The sequence below is a fragment of the Bos mutus genome, chromosome 5, assembly GCF_027580195.1.
Source record: "Bos mutus isolate GX-2022 chromosome 5, NWIPB_WYAK_1.1, whole genome shotgun sequence".
Taxonomy (NCBI): domain Eukaryota; kingdom Metazoa; phylum Chordata; class Mammalia; order Artiodactyla; family Bovidae; genus Bos; species Bos mutus.
In genome coordinates, this window is record NC_091621.1 from 77,751,609 (window position 1) to 77,768,473 (window position 16,865).

At 44.5% G+C, this 16,865-nt stretch overlaps 1 protein-coding gene across 1 annotated transcript; it reads left to right on the forward strand.

Moving 5' to 3' along the window:
• Nucleotides 1-620: 620 nt before the first annotated feature.
• Nucleotides 621-14,016, forward strand: DDX47 (DEAD-box helicase 47). The gene is made up of 12 exons (XM_005890027.3): nt 621-776; nt 1,968-2,061; nt 4,152-4,340; nt 4,594-4,665; nt 4,883-5,001; nt 6,730-6,801; nt 6,927-7,043; nt 7,572-7,718; nt 8,441-8,578; nt 10,198-10,268; nt 10,840-10,969; nt 13,101-14,016. The coding sequence occupies exons 1-12, from the start codon at nt 684-686 to the stop codon at nt 13,230-13,232; spliced, it is 1,374 nt and encodes a 457-aa protein (XP_005890089.1). The 5' UTR covers nt 621-683; the 3' UTR covers nt 13,233-14,016.
• The last annotated feature ends 2,849 nt before the right edge of the window (nt 14,017-16,865 follow it).

Below are 16,865 nucleotides of genomic sequence, written 5' to 3' on the forward strand. Positions count from 1 at the left end.
CCATGGATAGAGTAACCTGGCAGGCTGCAGTCCACAGGGTCGCGGAGAGTCAGATACGACCTAGCGACTGAAAAAAAAAAAAAAAAAGGAGGGTTGACTGCAGACCCTGGTCATCAAGTCCTTCTGCTTTTGGTTCAGTTCCACAAGTCCTAAAGTTTATATCCATCCTTTTTTTTTTTTTTTTTTTAATATATATCAGTTCAGTTCAGTCACTCAGCCTTGTCCAACTCTTTGCGACCCCATGAATCGCAGCACGCCAGGCCTCCCTGTCCATCACAGACTCCCGGAGCTCACTCAGACTCAAGTCCATCGAGTCAGTGATGCCATCCAGCCATCTCATCCTCTGTCGTCCTCTTCTCCTCCTGCCCCCAATCCCTCCCAGCATCAGAGTCTTAACCAATGAGTCAACTGTTCGCACGAGGTGGCCAAAGTACTGGAATTTCAGCTTCAGCATCATTCCCTCCAAAGAAATCCCAGGGCTGATCTCCTTCAGAATGGACTGGTTGGATCTCCATATGTACTTGTCCGCGAATCCCCGCCTGCCGGGCCGGCTGGTGCAAATCCTGGCCAAACCCTCAGCGGGGCGCCCACAACACGCCGCCGCCGCCGCCGCCGGAGAGAGCTAAAACTACGTTTCCCAGAATCCTGTGTCCGCCGACCCACTTCCGGAGTTCGCGGACAGCATGGCGGCGTCCGTGGAGCACGATTCCCTGGAAAGCATGGAGGCGCCCCAGACGGCGGTGGAGGTGGAAGAAACGAAAACATTTAAAGACCTGGTAAGAGTGGATGATGCCAGCTTCCCTTTGTTCTTCCGGCGGCAGGCGCGGGCAGAGTCCGGTTGCCTTCCATCTAGGCCTGTGGTGTGCGGAAGCAGCCGGGGCCTAGCTCAGATTTCCCCCAGGGTACCCGAGGCTCAGGTTTAGGACGAGGGCCCGCCCTCAACTCCGAGTTTGGGTGGTGGGAAGGAGGCCGGGCCCAGGAGCCCCATTTGCCCATTTCAGCTCCACTTGGTGTGGCAACGCTGTGTTTGTGCAGGATATTGTCCAGTGCGACCTGTCCGATTTGGGTTTAGAATTCCGATGAGCCGGGTTTGAATTCTGACCCATTACTAGATGCAAGTTCTCTCGGTTCCTGACCTTCCACCTCTGTAAATTGAGGATTATGATAAGTATCTTATAGAACTGTGAAGATTAAATGAAGTAACCCACGTAAAGAACTTGTTGGCTTGGTCCCTGGTGAGTGAAGAGTGATGACAGCCTTGAGTTACTGTCCCAGTACTCAGAATTAAGGAGGAGACTGAGTCAGTTCAGTTCTGTCGCTTCGTGGTGTCCAACTCATTGGGACCCCATGGACTGCAGCATGTCAGGCTTCCCTGTCCGTCACCAACTCCCGGTGTCTACTCAAACTCATGTCCATTGAGTCGGTGATGCCATCCAACCATCTCATCCTCTGTCGTCCCCTTCTCCTCCCGCCTTCAATCTTTCCCAGCATCAGGGACTTTTCCAATGAATCAGTTCTTTGCATCAGGTGGCCAAAGTATTGGAGTTTCAGCTTCAGTATCAGTTCTTCCAGTGAGTATTCAGGACTGATTTCTTTTAGGATGGACTGGTTGGATCTCCTCGCAGTCCAAGGGACTCTCAAGAGTCTTCTCCAACACCACAGTTCAAAAGCATCAGTTCGGCTCTCAGCTTTCTTCACACTCCAACTCTCACATCCATACATGACTACTGGAAAAACCATAGCTTTGACTAGATGGACCTTTGTTGGCAAAGTAATGTCTCTGCTTTTTAATATGCTGTCTAGGTTAGTCATATCATGGCTGCAGTCACCATCTGCAATAAATACCTTTTGAATCAAAATGTAGGAGATGCATGTGTCACCAGCAAGGCTGCCCTGACAGTCCTTTAGTTGTATGGGGGGCGAGTGTGTGTTGTTCTTTGCTAAACTGTGTTTTTCTGAATTCCAAGGGTGTGACAGATGTATTGTGTGAAGCTTGTGACCAGTTGGGATGGACAAAGCCCACAAAGATCCAGATTGAAGCTATTCCTTTGGCCTTACAAGGTAGGTTGAAATTAAGTATGTGGTCTGTTTCAGGTTCAGTGTAAAGTTGCACATACTCAGTTAAATACTTACCACATTTGAGAGCTATTGCTTTGCCTACTTCAAGTGAAATAAAGTATGGTCAGTAAAGATAAAAAGTTTGTGGCTTTTTTGGCTTTTTAAAAAGTAATTCTGCAGTGTTAATGAGCTTACTTTCTGCAAGGTGGTTTGTTGTCTTTTGTCTTTCCAGCATTTCTTTCTCAGTTTCTTCTGGTTCTTTTCCTTTGCCTTGCAGTGTTAATTCTAGCTTCATCCTTTTTTACCCTCACTGTAAAATTCTAAGATTTCTCATCCAGTCCTGAAGCTTTAATGCTGGCTGCATCAGTGAGTTTCAGCCAGTGCTCATTAGAATCACCTGTGGATCTTTTAAAACTCTAGTGATTTCTGGGCTCCAGCCTAGACCTCCTGAATTGGAATTTCCAGGTATGGGACCTAGGCATATACAGATATAAAACTTCATGGTTTACTCTGATGTGTCTGCCCCTGGGGGAGCACCACTGGTCTGATGCTCTTGCCTCCCACATCTGTATTTCTAGCCCATATTTTTTCGGATGAACTCCACAAACAAGTTTGTCCAACTGGTTTTTAGATACTTATTTCCAGGCTTACTGCAGGAATCTCAAGTTCCCTGGATCCAAACCAGAGTCTTTATTTTTCTCACCAGAACTAATTTCTCTGTAGCCTATATCTCAGTTTATGGCCTTTGAGTTTCCCCAGGTAGAAACCTCTGTGCCAATCAGATTTTCTTTCATTACTTTCTGTCTTTTATTTTTATTTTATTGAAATATAGTTGATTTACAGTGACTCTTCATTTTTGTTTGTTACTTTCTGTCTCTCACTTCACCTGGCCTCCATTCAGGCTACCATCATAGCTCCCCTTGTATCCTCTCTGAGGTCTCATTTTCCTGTGCTTTCCCCATTTTGGCCCTTGAGGTCACTTTAGAGTGTAAGGAAGAGAGTCACGTTCAAGTTGCGTCAGGGAAAATTTCTAGGTGAGGAATCCTGAGCAATCAAGTGTGGCGGTCATTACTTGAAGGAAACCTTTCCGCTGGGGGCTGAGACATTGATTCAGTGTCCCAGTCTCTGGCCCAGGCCAAAGATCGCTGCCTTGGGGGCTACAGCGAACCTAGAGACAGTGGTTTTGGCTTGGGAATTAATTGCCAGATCTTCTCAGTTATGGCTTGATTGGCAATAACAGACCATTCTTAAGGAATCTGGCATTCTTCCCTCAGGAGGAGCAGTATAAACAGTGATTACTGTTAAGCTCCTTGGCTTCTCCTTATGCCATCAGGCCTGGGGTTTATCTTCTTAAAGAGTCATGTCATGTCATGTGTTAGTCGCTCAGTCACGTTCGACTCTTTGTGACCCCCGGACTGTAGCCCGCCAGGCTTCTCTGTCCATGGGATTTTTCCAGGCAAGAGTACTGGAGTGGGTTGTCATTTCCTTCTCCAGGGGATCTTCCCAACCCAGGGACAGAACCCAGGTCTCCCATATTGCAGGCAGCTTCTTTACCATCTGAGTCACCAGGGAAGTCTTAAAGAGTGTTGATACTTAAAGGTCATGATACTCCCTGCCTAAAATCCTTCCATTCCTCTGTCTTAAAGGAAGACATCCAAACTCCTTAGCATGGCTGTGGGTTTCCTCATTCTTCTCCGTTTTCCCCCTTGACTTCTGTGTTCTGGCCATGTTGTACTTTTCCCTTTCCTTACTCATTCTGTGTTCTTTAAAGCCTCTTTCCTCACATGAGACTGTCCTTTCTTTGCTGACCTCCAGATTTAATTTGCTTGTCACCTCTGTTAGCCTTTCCTGACGACTCCTTCCTTTTTCACCCTGTCCTGCAGGGACCTATCATATTATTATGTATTGTGTGGATTTTGAGCTTATTCAGGACAGAGACCGTGTCTTCTGTCTGATCAACTTTCTCTTCCCCTCAATTCATCAAATATTTATTCATGGTCTGTGTTGTGCCCAGCATTTAGTCATATTCCCACCAATATGGGAATGGCGCAGAGAGCATTTCTTTGCTATTATGTATATTTTTTGTCTTCTAGGTCGTGATATCATCGGGCTGGCAGAAACCGGCTCTGGGAAAACCGGCGCCTTTGCTCTGCCCATTCTCAACGCATTGTTGGAGACGCCCCAGCGTCTGTTTGCCTTAGTTCTCACCCCGACTCGGGAGCTGGCCTTTCAGATCTCAGAGCAGTTTGAAGCCCTGGGGTCTTCGATTGGGGTGCAGTGTGGTAAGTGTTGGGAGGAAAGGACTCTTCACAGTTTCTTCACAGGTTGAGCATGAATGTGAAAGGGAATGAAAGGAAGTGTTAATGGAAGTTCACCAACCTAAAGAGCTGATTGGGTATTTTAGCTTCGGGGAAAGTTGTCATTGTAAGGGAAGAGAAATGAAAGTAGAAATCTGGCATTGGCTTTAAAAGATGTTTAGTGCATCATGGAAACAAAATTAAGGATCTCTTTTTAATATTCTTTTTATTTCTGTAGCTGTCATTGTAGGTGGAATTGATTCAATGTCCCAATCTCTGGCCCTGGCCAAAAAACCGCATATAGTGATAGGTGAGTGACTGACGCCGGTAAAGGGTGCTGGTGAGGAGGGATTTCAGAAAGATCTACTGATGCTAGGTGTAATGTACTTGTGCGGAGAGTGTTCCAAGAGTGACTGTCTGCAACCCTGTTTAATGGTTTTTTTTTTTAATTTCTGGAATTATTAGGAGTGGGAGTTTACTCCCTTTCTGTCCTTTTTCTTAAACACGTCCTCAACCTTTCTTGTTAGCAACTCCTGGCCGACTGATTGACCACTTGGAAAATACGAAAGGTTTCAACTTAAGAGCCCTCAAGTACTTGGTCATGGATGAAGCAGACCGAATCTTGAATATGGATTTTGAGACAGAGGTGAGCTCTTAACATCTTTCCTCCTCTTAGAACTTCTCAGGTACCCCGTTTCAAAGTCTGATTCATAGCTCACTTGCTTTTTGGAGCACTTACTACTGTCAGTTAATTTAACATACCTGCTGCTTTTCTTTTTTGTTGAAAGATGGTTGATTTACAATATTATATTGCTTTTAGGAGTGCAACATAGTGCTTCAGTATTTCTGTGGATTATGCTCCATATACTCCATTTAAGATTATTACAGAATAATGACTCTGTGTCCCTATGCTGGTACAATATATCCTTGTTGCTTTTAAATGTAATTAATTTTGAAATTGAAGCATTATTGATTTACAGCGTTTCTGGTATATAGCAAAGTGATTCAGTTATACATATATCTATGTGTGTATATGTGTGTGTGTGCATGTTCTTTTCCCTGTTCCGTTCCATTATAGTTTCTTACAAGATATTGAAAATAGTTCCCTGTCCTGTATAATAGGACCTTGTTGTTTATTTACTTTATACACAGTAGTTTGCATCTGCCAATCCCAAACTATTAATTTATCTCCCCCGCTTCCTCTTAGTAACCTTAAGTTTGTTTTCTATGTCTCTGAATCTGTTTCATAAATAAATTGATTTGTACTGTTTTTTAGATTCCACATGTAAGTGATATCATAGGATATTTGTCTTTGTCTGACTTCACTTAGGATAATAATCTCTAGGTCTATCTGTGTTGTTGCAGATGGCATTGTTTCATTTTTAATGGCTGAGTACTATTACACTGTATAATGTACCGCCACTTTATCCCTCATCTGTCGATGGACATTTAGCTTGCCTTCATTTCTTGGCTATTGTAAATAGTCTCAGCATCCTCTTAAGAATATAGTCTGACTTTTGAGGGGAGATAGATTAGGAATTTAGGATTAACATATACAGACTATTATGTATAAAATAAACAACAGGACCTACTGTATAGCACATGGAACTGTATTCAGTATTTTGTAATAAGCTGTGCTGGGGGGGCTTCCCTGATGGTTCAGAAGATAAAGAATCTGCCTGCAGTACAGGAAACGTGAGTTTGATCCCGGGGTTGGGAAGATCCCCTGCAGAGGGGAATGGCAGCCTACTCCAGTGTTTTTGCCTGGAGAATTCCATGGACAGAGGAGCCTGGCAGGCTACAGTCCATGGGGTCACAGACAGTCAGACACACGACTAACACACACGCACACATACACACAGTGGAAAAGAATCTGAAAAAGTATATGTATGTGAATCACTTTGCTGTATACTTGAAATGGTGTAAATCAACTATTCTTCAACTAAAAAACAAATAGTTGGACAAAAAGCATATATATTATATGTAGTCTGACTTTGATTTTAGAGGTAAGAAATATCAAAACCAGATTTTCTTTTCTACTTCATTTGATTTCAACCTCTTCTATCTTTTCTTTAACAAGAAGTTCTTCATAACTTAGTTGATTAATGCTTATTCTTTTCTTTTCTCTTAGATTAGCTATACTGTACTGATTTAAAATGTTCTTTTCTCTGATTAGCATTATTTTTTGATAGCATCGGATGTGCTACCTGACAGTATATATTCAGTAAGTTTTAGCTGAATTGAATCGAAGGTTTGAGTTCCCAAAATCCAGTGTGATGTATTTAGTTTGTGATCCCTTATCTCCTTCACAAAATACATTTGCAGGTTTCCAGTGTAAATGTCATGTTGGTATCCTTTGCTCTTTCTGCCTTAGGTTGACAAGATCCTCAAAGTGATTCCCCGAGATCGGAAAACATTTCTCTTCTCTGCTACGATGACCAAGAAGGTGAGCTTTTCTAGGACTTCTCTTTTCTTCTTTATGAGAACTGATAAGTAGAAACAGCCCCAGTAACAAGAGTAAAACCAGAGCACTTAGGAATCAACATGCTAATCTAGATGTCCCTTCTCCAGGTGCAGAAACTTCAGCGAGCGGCGCTGAAGAACCCTGTGAAATGCGCCGTCTCCTCCAAGTACCAGACGGTTGAGAAGTTGCAGCAGTATTATCTTTTTATTCCTTCCAAGTTCAAGGTAGAGTGTTTACTCTGATCATTCCTTCCTCTCCCTCCCCTCCTTCACCACAGTGTCTGAAAGTGTCAGCTCTTGATTAGCTAAGTGCTGTTTGTTTTAGAGCTCATGCCGTGTTTACATTTATCACTGATAACGCCGAGCATTCCGGGAATTCACAATGTATTAAACCAGAGTAATGAAGTCATGATATAATCCCTTCCTAACCCCATCCTTGAGGTAGTTTTTCTTTGGTCTGCTTTTTATGTGGCTTTTTTGTGGGCAGCGGACCCTAGTCTTGTCCTCTGATGTAAGGGCTTTGCGTGCTTGCTGAGCCCAGCTCGCCTTGTGCTTGGTGTCAGGCTCTGTGTGTTACTCATGGTTCTCAGAGATGATAATGATAAAGCTGATTAAGGGGTGCAGGGCTGCCAGCTGAGCATCTGGGTAATTGAGAAGCAGCTAGAGGCTTAGTCTTTTATGTAGCTTGTATGCCCAGGACTCTGACTTTCTTCCAGGTTCAGTTACATATATTGTTTTGGCTTTGTGACTTAGGATACCTACCTGGTTTATATTCTGAACGAATTGGCCGGGAACTCCTTTATGATATTCTGCAGCACCTGTAACAACACTCAGAGGACAGCTCTGCTACTCCGAAATCTTGGATTCACTGCCATTCCCCTCCACGGACAGATGAGTCAGGTAACTATTCTTCAGCATCATTGGTGAGAAAGGTAAACCTCACGGCAGGAGGTTTCTGCAGTAGCAGCATGTGACACTAATGTGTCCTTCCGCGGTTGTCCTGCTGTTACGGGCTTTAAAGTGTTGCCGTCAATGCTGCTTCCTCCTTTCAGGATAGCAGGAGGCTCCAGTTAGAATATTCCACAGGTAGTCGTCTAGTATGGAAACTGTAGAGTTGATTTATTCAACATGTGTGCGTGCTAAGTTGCTTCAGTTGTGTCAGACTCTGTGTTATCCCATGGACTGTAGCCTTCCAGGCTCCTCTGTTCATGGGATTCTCCAGGCAAGAGTACTGGAATGGGTTGCCATGCCAGGGGTTCTGGAGGAGGTCTCTTGCATCTCCTGCATTGGCAGGCAGGTTCCTTACCACTAGCACCACCTGGGAAGCCCGATTTGTTCAGCCCTTGTGGTAAATTATTTCCCGGTTACCTTTCTGTCATGTTTGACAATATTTTATGTTAGTATTTTCTAGCTTTAGTCTTAGACCTTTTTTTTTTTTTTTTTGCTTTCATGTTTCCTTTTGACCTGTGAAGCCCAGTTAGACTGAAGGGGAAACATCATTTAAAAAATTTCTTTCTTGGTTCTTGTATCTATTTAATGTGTCTAGTTTATGTGTCTTGGATTTCCAAGATTCCTTAGATTTTCAAGATGAAAATTCATTCCATTTCTTTTCATTGTTTCAGAGCAAGCGCCTGGGATCCCTTAATAAATTTAAGGCGAAGGCTCGTTCCATTCTTCTAGCAACTGATGTTGCAAGCCGCGGTTTGGACATACCCCATGTGGATGTAGTGGTTAACTTTGACATTCCTACCCATTCCAAGGTGAGTCTTGTTGCTGACCTGACTTTCTCACCCAAAATATTTTTCTTTCTTTTTCTTTCTTTTCCTTTCTCCTTCCCGTCTCCTTTCCTTTCCTCCTCTCTAATTCTGTCTTCCCCCTTTCTTTTCTTTTTTTTTGAATTGAGGTGTAATTGACATGTAACATTATATTAGTTTAGGTATAAAATGTGTTGATTCAGTATTTGCATATATTGCAAAATGGTCACAGCATCTGTCACCATTCATAGTTGCACTTTTTTTTTTCTTTTGATGAGAACTTCTAAGATATTTTCCCTTAGCAACTTTCAAATGTGCAGTACTGTGTTTTTAACTCTTGTCCACAAGTTGTACATTACATCCCCATGACTTCCTTATTTTATAACTGAAATTTGTACCTTTTGACCTCTTTCACCCATTTCACATACACCCATCCCTGCCTCTGGCAACCACCAAACCTGTTTTCTGTATCTGTGAGCTCAGTTTTTTGTTGTTGTTAGATTTCACATATAAGTGACATCTCTGTATTTGTCCCTGTCTAACTTATTTTACTGAGTCAAATACCTTCAAGGTCTAGCCAGTGTTGTCACAAACAGGAAGGTGTCATTCATTTATATGGCTGAATAATAGTCCATTGTGTCCAAAGTGTATTTCTTTTATCATCTGAGCCATCAGGGAAGCCCCCAAAGTGCATTTCTTAATGTTTTTTGTCTTCCTTTAGTTACAGTCTTGGGGTGTGTCTTTGGGTGTGTATGTGTGTCCTTGGGTAGTTAAGTATCAGAAATTAGGAAACTCTTGATCTGTTCATTCTCCTCATCTTGCACATGCCTGTGGATGTGTTGTCAATGAACGTGAAGGAAGGAACCCAGGAGAGGGGCAAGGTGCTCAACCATCAGAGGAGCAGATGTTTCACATGCTGACCTCTGTTGGTCTAACTGATGAGAATGGCAGCTTGTGGTCCTCGGCGATCCCAGGGTTTCTCAGCCTCATTAACACCTCAGGCCGGGAGTTCTCTGTTGTGTGGCTGTCCTCTCCACTGTAGGATGCTTAGCATTCCTGACCCCTACCCACAGGTGACTGTGGCCACCAGGTATGTTTCCAGACAGTTCATAGATGCTCCCTGGGGAGGACAAAGCTACCCCCAGTTGAGAACAACTAGTGTGTCTCGACTTTGTATTAAACTGCTGTAGACAAGGTGCTCTCGCATAGGATTTTCGCAGTAATGCTGAGTTTGCAGTGTGTTGTGCCCCTGACTTATAGACAGAAACCATGGTTCAGAGAGGTTCTGGGACTTGCAGACAGTTGTGTTGTGGGTTGGGATGGGGGGAAGCAGAGCTGGGACCCAGGTCTACCTCTAGACCCGGGCCGTTTTCCTCTGTCTGTGTCTGTGGAGGTGTGCTTTGTGGATTCATCTTTCTATAAAAGAAAGGAAAAGCGGGGGTCAGTTTTGTGCTGTGAGGAGAATTTAAAAAGTGAGGCAGACATATTTCAATGGATTGCCAGTCTGTTTCTCCACATTCCAGGACAGATCTGTTTTCTTTCAAAGGTTGGCGGGAAGACTTTACATACACAGTTTTTAATTCATATTCCAGCTGACTCAGAGTTACTTGCCCATTGTGTTTTAGGATTACATCCATCGAGTGGGTCGGACGGCTCGAGCTGGGCGCTCTGGAAAGGCCATTACCTTTGTCACACAGTAAGTGACCCGACTTCAGGGCAGAGCAATGTAGAGAAAGAAGCAGAACCCTGGGGCCAACTCACTTGGAACCTGACTTCACCTTTTACTGTAATAGGCACTAAGCCTTCCTCATCCCACCTTCATCATTTGTAAAATGGAAATAGTAATACCAACCTTGCAGGGTTTTAATGAAGACTGAAGACGTATATGGAAAGAGCATATACTGCATGTGTGTAGCGGAGTCCTTGGTGTATAAAAGCACACACACCAAAACCCTGTTCTTTTAACGTCTGGAGCCAGAGAACAGTGACCATTCCCTCAGCTCACCATATTACAGTAACTGTTCTTCTGATTTTGTTTTTAAAGGAACAAACAGCCACGTGTCCTAGGCTTTTCGGGAGTCAGGGATGTGGTGGGTGGTTTTCTGCTGGGCTCTGCACAGCAGGTTGCATTTAATCAATGTTCTGAAAAGGAGTAATAGGTTTGATATTATAAAAACCGTGGCTCCTGTTGTGTCATCGTTTTGGGATGAACAGATGGACGTGTATGTTGTCAGCCAGCCAGAGCCGTGTCAACTTTCCTTCCTCAGGTATGACGTGGAGCTCTTCCAGCGCATAGAGCACTTGATTGGGAAGAAACTGCCTGTCTTTCCAACCCAGGACGACGAAGTCATGATGCTGACAGAACGCGTGACCGAGGCCCAGAGATTTGCCCGAATGGTGTGCAACTCGTTCATTTGTTTATTTTTGGCTGCGCTGGGTTTTCAATGTTGAAAGACAGGCTTTCTCTAGTCGCACCGAGCCCAGGCTGCTCTCTAGTTGCAATATGAGGGCTTCTCATTGTGGCGGCTTCTCTCGTTGCTGAGCATCGGCTCTGTGGTGCACGAGCCTCCGTAGTTGTGATGCATGGACTCTAGAGCACAGGTTCAGTAGTTGTGCGCAAAGGGTTAGCTGCTCTGAGACTTATGGGATCTTCCCAGACCAGGATCGAAACCATGTCTCCTGCATTGGCAGGCAGATTCTTTACCATGGAGCCACCAGGAAAACCCCTGCAATGCCTTTTCTCACCAGCTTCTATGCAACTTAACTGCATGCAAGACACTTTATCGTGTTAATCCTCAATAAATGGTATTATTTTATTCCAAGTGTAAGATGAGTATGCTAAAACATAGAGATGCAGGCAGTTTGCTTTTGACCCTGTAACTAAATGGTCAAATCAGGGTTTGGACTCAGTCTGATCACAGTGACTACATTCATTCCCAGCCACCGTCTGTGGTGGCAGGAATGGTGAGGCAGGAAAACCTTTGAACTTGAGAAGACGCAGCTGTGAGTCTGCACAAGGTGTCTGACCTCTCAGAGTCAGTCCCTCACCTGCAGATCAGGAAGAGTAGTTACCTTGGAGACATGGTGTATGAGCATCAGATAAGTCGGGTGGACAGTGTAGTTCCTGAGAGCAGCTGTAGGGGGAGCACTGGAGATAGAAGGGTCTAGAGGAGAACGCTTGCCAGTGCCCTATTATCCCAGGAGTGCTGCTCTGAGGGGTGAAGAGACTTAGTGCACGGAGCGCTTTCTGAGTAGCTGAGGTATGGGCTTGTTTTTCTGCCCATATGGAAGTCTTGGTGTTTTTGTTTATAGAAAATTTGATGTGTGTTGGAAAACATTTTTTAGAAAATACAGAAAGGATTAAAATAGTGAAATACACAAAACCATTGATTACATTTGGCTGTTTTTCTTTAGCCATAATGAGACTTTTTCCAATTTGTATATGACTTTTATCTAAATGTGTATTGTTTTTTCTGTTTCAACTAATCTAGATTCATGTGATCACATTTTTTTCTTTTTCTTTCACATTTTAAACTCTATTCAAAAATCTTCATCTAGGCTGCATGTTAGCGTTCATTTGATTCAGTTACCAAACTTGCCTAAACATAGCGGCATGACTGATTTCTTAGAGTCACTGAAAGCTCCTTCACTACCTTCTGAATTGGCAAGGGGCCAGATTATGTGTTCTAGACAATTAGTAGTCTGAGGAGGATGAATTCAGTTTTTTAAAACAGCACCACTTGTAGGTTTTAGAGATGTTACCTTAAATGCTAGCTTTTTAAAATTCTCATGCCATCCCTTCTTAATGATTCTGTTATGAATATATAACGTGCTTTCCATTGATATGTGTTCATGCTTTTCCCAGTTTTATATATTTTAGTTAATAACTGTGTTGAGCATCCTACTATGTACAGCTTTGCACACTTGTTTCCTTAGAATAAATTCCTAGAAGTAGAATAAATTGTTGAGTGGAGAACACACAGTTCAAATTCATACAGAATGCCCAGTTGCTCTCCAGGAAAGCTATAGCAGCTTACACGACGTATGTGACATTGTACGCGGGACAGTGTCTGTGTCTCCCCACTGCCCTGACCAGTTCTAGGTATTACCGTTCTCTTAAATCTTGCTAGTCTGCCATATGAAAATAGTAGCCCCCTGTTTTCATTTTTTTATCTTTGATGACAGTTTTGTATATTGGGATTTTGGTTTTATTTCTTTGCTAATGTGAGGTGTTAGGGAATTACTTAGGGTTTGTTTGTTTGTTTTAAATAAATGAATTCTCTTAATTTATCAAGATTTTATTTATCTAGCTTGCCAGCTACACCAGGTTTCTTAGTTGCAGTATGTGAGGTCTATTAATAGTTCCCTGACCAGGGATCCAACTGAGCCTGCTGCATTGGAAGCAGGGACTCTTAGCCACTGGACCGCCAGGGAAGCAGAGGGCTTGACTTGATGGAGTGGAGACCAGGGTGTGTTCCCCTCAGTGACAGCAGTTCACGATCAAGCCCGTCCTTTCTGTTTGTTGCAGGAGTTAAGGGAGCACGGAGAGAAGAAGAAGCGCTCACGGGAGGATGCTGGGGACAATGATGATACGGAGGGTGCGATCGGTGTCAGGAACAAGGTGGCTGGAGGAAAAATGAAGAAACGGAAAGGCCGTTAATCTCTTTTATAAAGACTTGATTTCTGCCTTCTGTGCTGTGGAGATGACTGAAGGAGAGAACGGGACCTCTTCCTCAGGCCAGTCCGTCAGCACGTGTCCAGACGGCCCGGCTCCTACAGTACTGGGCCCCCGTCTGTGTGTTCAAGCATTGTTGCTGTGGGACATTGTCACAGAGCTGATGTCGAGACTCGGACTGGCCTTCCACTGTGGTTACTTGTTCCTGACATGAGGAGCACATGCTCTCCTGTCCCTTCACACCCTTCACACAGACCTGTGCTTTTTTCAGCTGCAAATCAAGGACTGGGCTAATGAAGCCCTCAGCCTGTAATTGCAAAGGAAAGGGATGTTTATATCTAAAAAACAGTGGAACTCAAGCAGTCTCAGCTTGTGTTTCATGACTCTGAATGGGAAATAATAAATATTATTATAAAAAAGTTCAGACTCCTTCAAGACCTTTTTGTGGTAAAGACTTCATAGGAGAAGACTTGCTGTGCGCGGATGTCTCTGGTTGCGGCTAGTGTGGACTGCTCTTCACTGCAGTGCGCAGCTTCCTCGTTGCGGTGGCCTTGCCTGTTGTAGAGCGCTGGCTCTAGGTGCCCAGCTTCGGTAGTTTCACCTCATGGGCTCAGTAGTTGTGGCACACGGGCTTAGTTGCTCCAAGGCATGTGGAGTCTTCCCGGACCAGGGATCACACCTGTGTCCCCTGCAATGGCAGGCAGATTCCTAACCCACTGTGCCACCAGGGAAGTCTTCCATGTACATCTTAATGGAAAGTGCATGTTGTGTTTCTTAAAGTTGAAGTGTTCAGTAAGTGAAAAGTAGATGTCAGTAAAATTCTCTGTGGGAATCAAGTGTGGACCGTTGATTGCAGGAAGATGTTTGTAAATATGGTGGGTGGGGTGCCCACCACTGGGGGTAATTCTCCATTGGTGTGTTTCCTGTTGGGACTCTCAGAGCAGCTTAGATACTGGTAGCTCTGTCTCCCTCTGAGCCAGTGGATAAAAGCCAATGGATGATTGCTATTTCAACTCGGTGGAAGACTTTAGAAGCAGGCTTAATTTGAATCAGATTGTGGGTGGTGGGCTTCCATGGTGGCTCAGATGGTAAAGAGTCTGCCTGCAGTGCTGGAGACTCAGGTTTGATCCCTGGGTCAGTAAGATCCCCTGGAAAAGGAAATGGCAACCCACTCCAGTATACTTGCCTGGAAAATCCCATGGGTGGAGAAGCCTGACAGGCTATAGTCCATGGGGTCACAAAGAGTCAGACACGACTGAGCACTTTGTGGGTGGTGCGTAAGAAGAGATGAATTATTCTGAAGAAGTCTGAACTTTTTAAATAGGATCCCAAACCTAGGGTCTGTGGACCCTTCAGGTACATGCATATTTCTGCAGAGACTAAAAAGGGTAGAAACCTTCTAAAGCTTGGCTGCTTTCTCTGAAGTACTTTAGAGTATGCTTTGCTAGGTTGGGAAGATGGGCCACTAAGGGAAGAAAGGTGGATGATGTGTCTTCAGGCATATTGGTGGGTCCAGACCATAAACTACAGAGTCTCGGGCAGAATGAGTAGAGAGAGCCTTGTGAAGGGCAGCAGGCACAGAAATGAATGTGATTCAGGTGCAAATGAGGACGAAGCTGTGGGTTTATATCACTAATCAAGCTGTTTTTCATGCTCCCTGTCCGCCAAGGCAAGATTGTGAAGTCTTGAGTCTCCTGGGGCTCCTGTAACAGTGAGTTTCCCTGGTGGCTCAGACAATGAAGACTCCGCCTGCAATGCAGGAGACCCAGGTTCAATCCCTGGGTTGGGAAGATTCCCTGGAGAAGGAAATGGCAACCTACTCCAGTGTTCTTGCCTGGAGAATTCCATGGACAGAGGAGCCTGCTGGGCTACAGTCCATGGGGTCACAGAGTACAATGTACATGTAACAAAGTACCACAGAGGGGGGCTTAAAAGAACAGCAGTTTGCTGGATCACAGTTCTGTAATCTAGAGGTCCAGGATCAAGCTGTCACCAGGGCCATGCTGCATCTGAAGCCTCTCGAGAAGGGTCTGTCCTCTCTGCTACTGGTGCTTGCTGGTGGTCCTTGGCTTGTGAAAACGTAGCTCCAGTCTCTGCCCCCGTCTTCACATAACCTTCCCTTCTGTGTGTCTGTGCTTTTACATGGGCTTCTTGTACAGATGCAGTAGTTGAATTTAGCTGTTTTTAGTTGCTAAGTTGTATCTGACTCTTAGTGACCCCGTGAACTGCAGCACACTAGGCTTCCCTGTCCCTCACTATCTCCCGGAGCTTGCTCAAACTGTCCATTGAATCGTTGATGCCATCCAATCATCTCCTCCTCTGTCACCCACTTCTCTTGCCCTCAATCTTTCCCAGCACTGGGGATTTAGGTCACACCCTACTCTGGTATGACCTCATCTTGACTCATTATATTTACAAAGGTCCTATTTTCAATAAGGTCACATACTTGCATTCCATGTAGACATGGATTTTGGGGAGACACTTCAACCCAGTACAGACTGTCTTTCTGGACTGCTACATTTTGGGGGGGAGTGAAAGAGTTGGCTTAAAGCTCAACATTTAGAAAAAGAAGATCATGGCATCTGATCCCATCACTTCATGGGAAACAGATGGGGAAACAGTGGAAACAGTGTCAGACTTTATTTTTTTGGGCTCCAAAATCACTGCAGATGGTGACTGCAGCCATGAAATTAAAAGATGCTTACTCCTTGGAAGGAAAGTTATGACCAACCTAGATAGCATATTCAAAAGCAGAGACATTACTTTGCCAACAAAGGTCCATCTAGTCAAGGCTACGGTTTTTCCTGTGGTCATGTATGGATGTGAGAGCTGGACTGTGAAGAAAGCTGAGCGCCAAAGAATTGATGCTTTTGAACTGTGGTGTTGGAGAAGACTCTTGAGAGTCCCTTGGACTGCAAGGAGATCCAACCAGTCCATTCTGAAGGAGATCAGCCCTGGGATTTCTTTGGAAGGAATGATGCTAAAGCTGAAACTCCAGTACTTTGGCCACCTCATGTGAAGAGTTGACTCATTGGAAAAGACTCTGATGCTGGGAGGGATTGGAGGCAGGAGGAGAAGGAGATGACAGAGGATGAGATGGCTGGATGGCATCACTGACTCGATGGACGTGATGGACGTGAGTCTGAGCGAACTCCGGGAGTTGGTGATGGACAGGGAGGCCTGGCGTGCTGAGATTCATGGGGTCACAAAGAGTCGGACACGACTGAGTGACTGAACTGAACTGAACTGACAAGATTGTGTTGTGGAATTCAACTGGTAGAATTAATTACAAAGAAAGTGGAGAAAAGACAGGAAGTAGCTTCCCCAGTGGCTCAGTGGTAAAAATCCACCTGACAACGCAGGAGACGTGGGTTCGATCCCAGGGTCAGGAAGATCCCCTGGAGGAGGGAATGGCTACCCACTCCAGTATTCTTGCCTGGGAAATCTCATGGACAGAGGAGCCTGGTGGGCTATAGTCCACGGAGTTGCAGATCAGACAGTACTGAGTATGTATGCACACGAGTCTTCAGAAATGGGAGGATGGCTAGAAGTACAGAAATTTACAGTGACATCCTCTTAAATGTAAATTGTCTTTGCAGTAAAGGTCCCAAAGGGTCT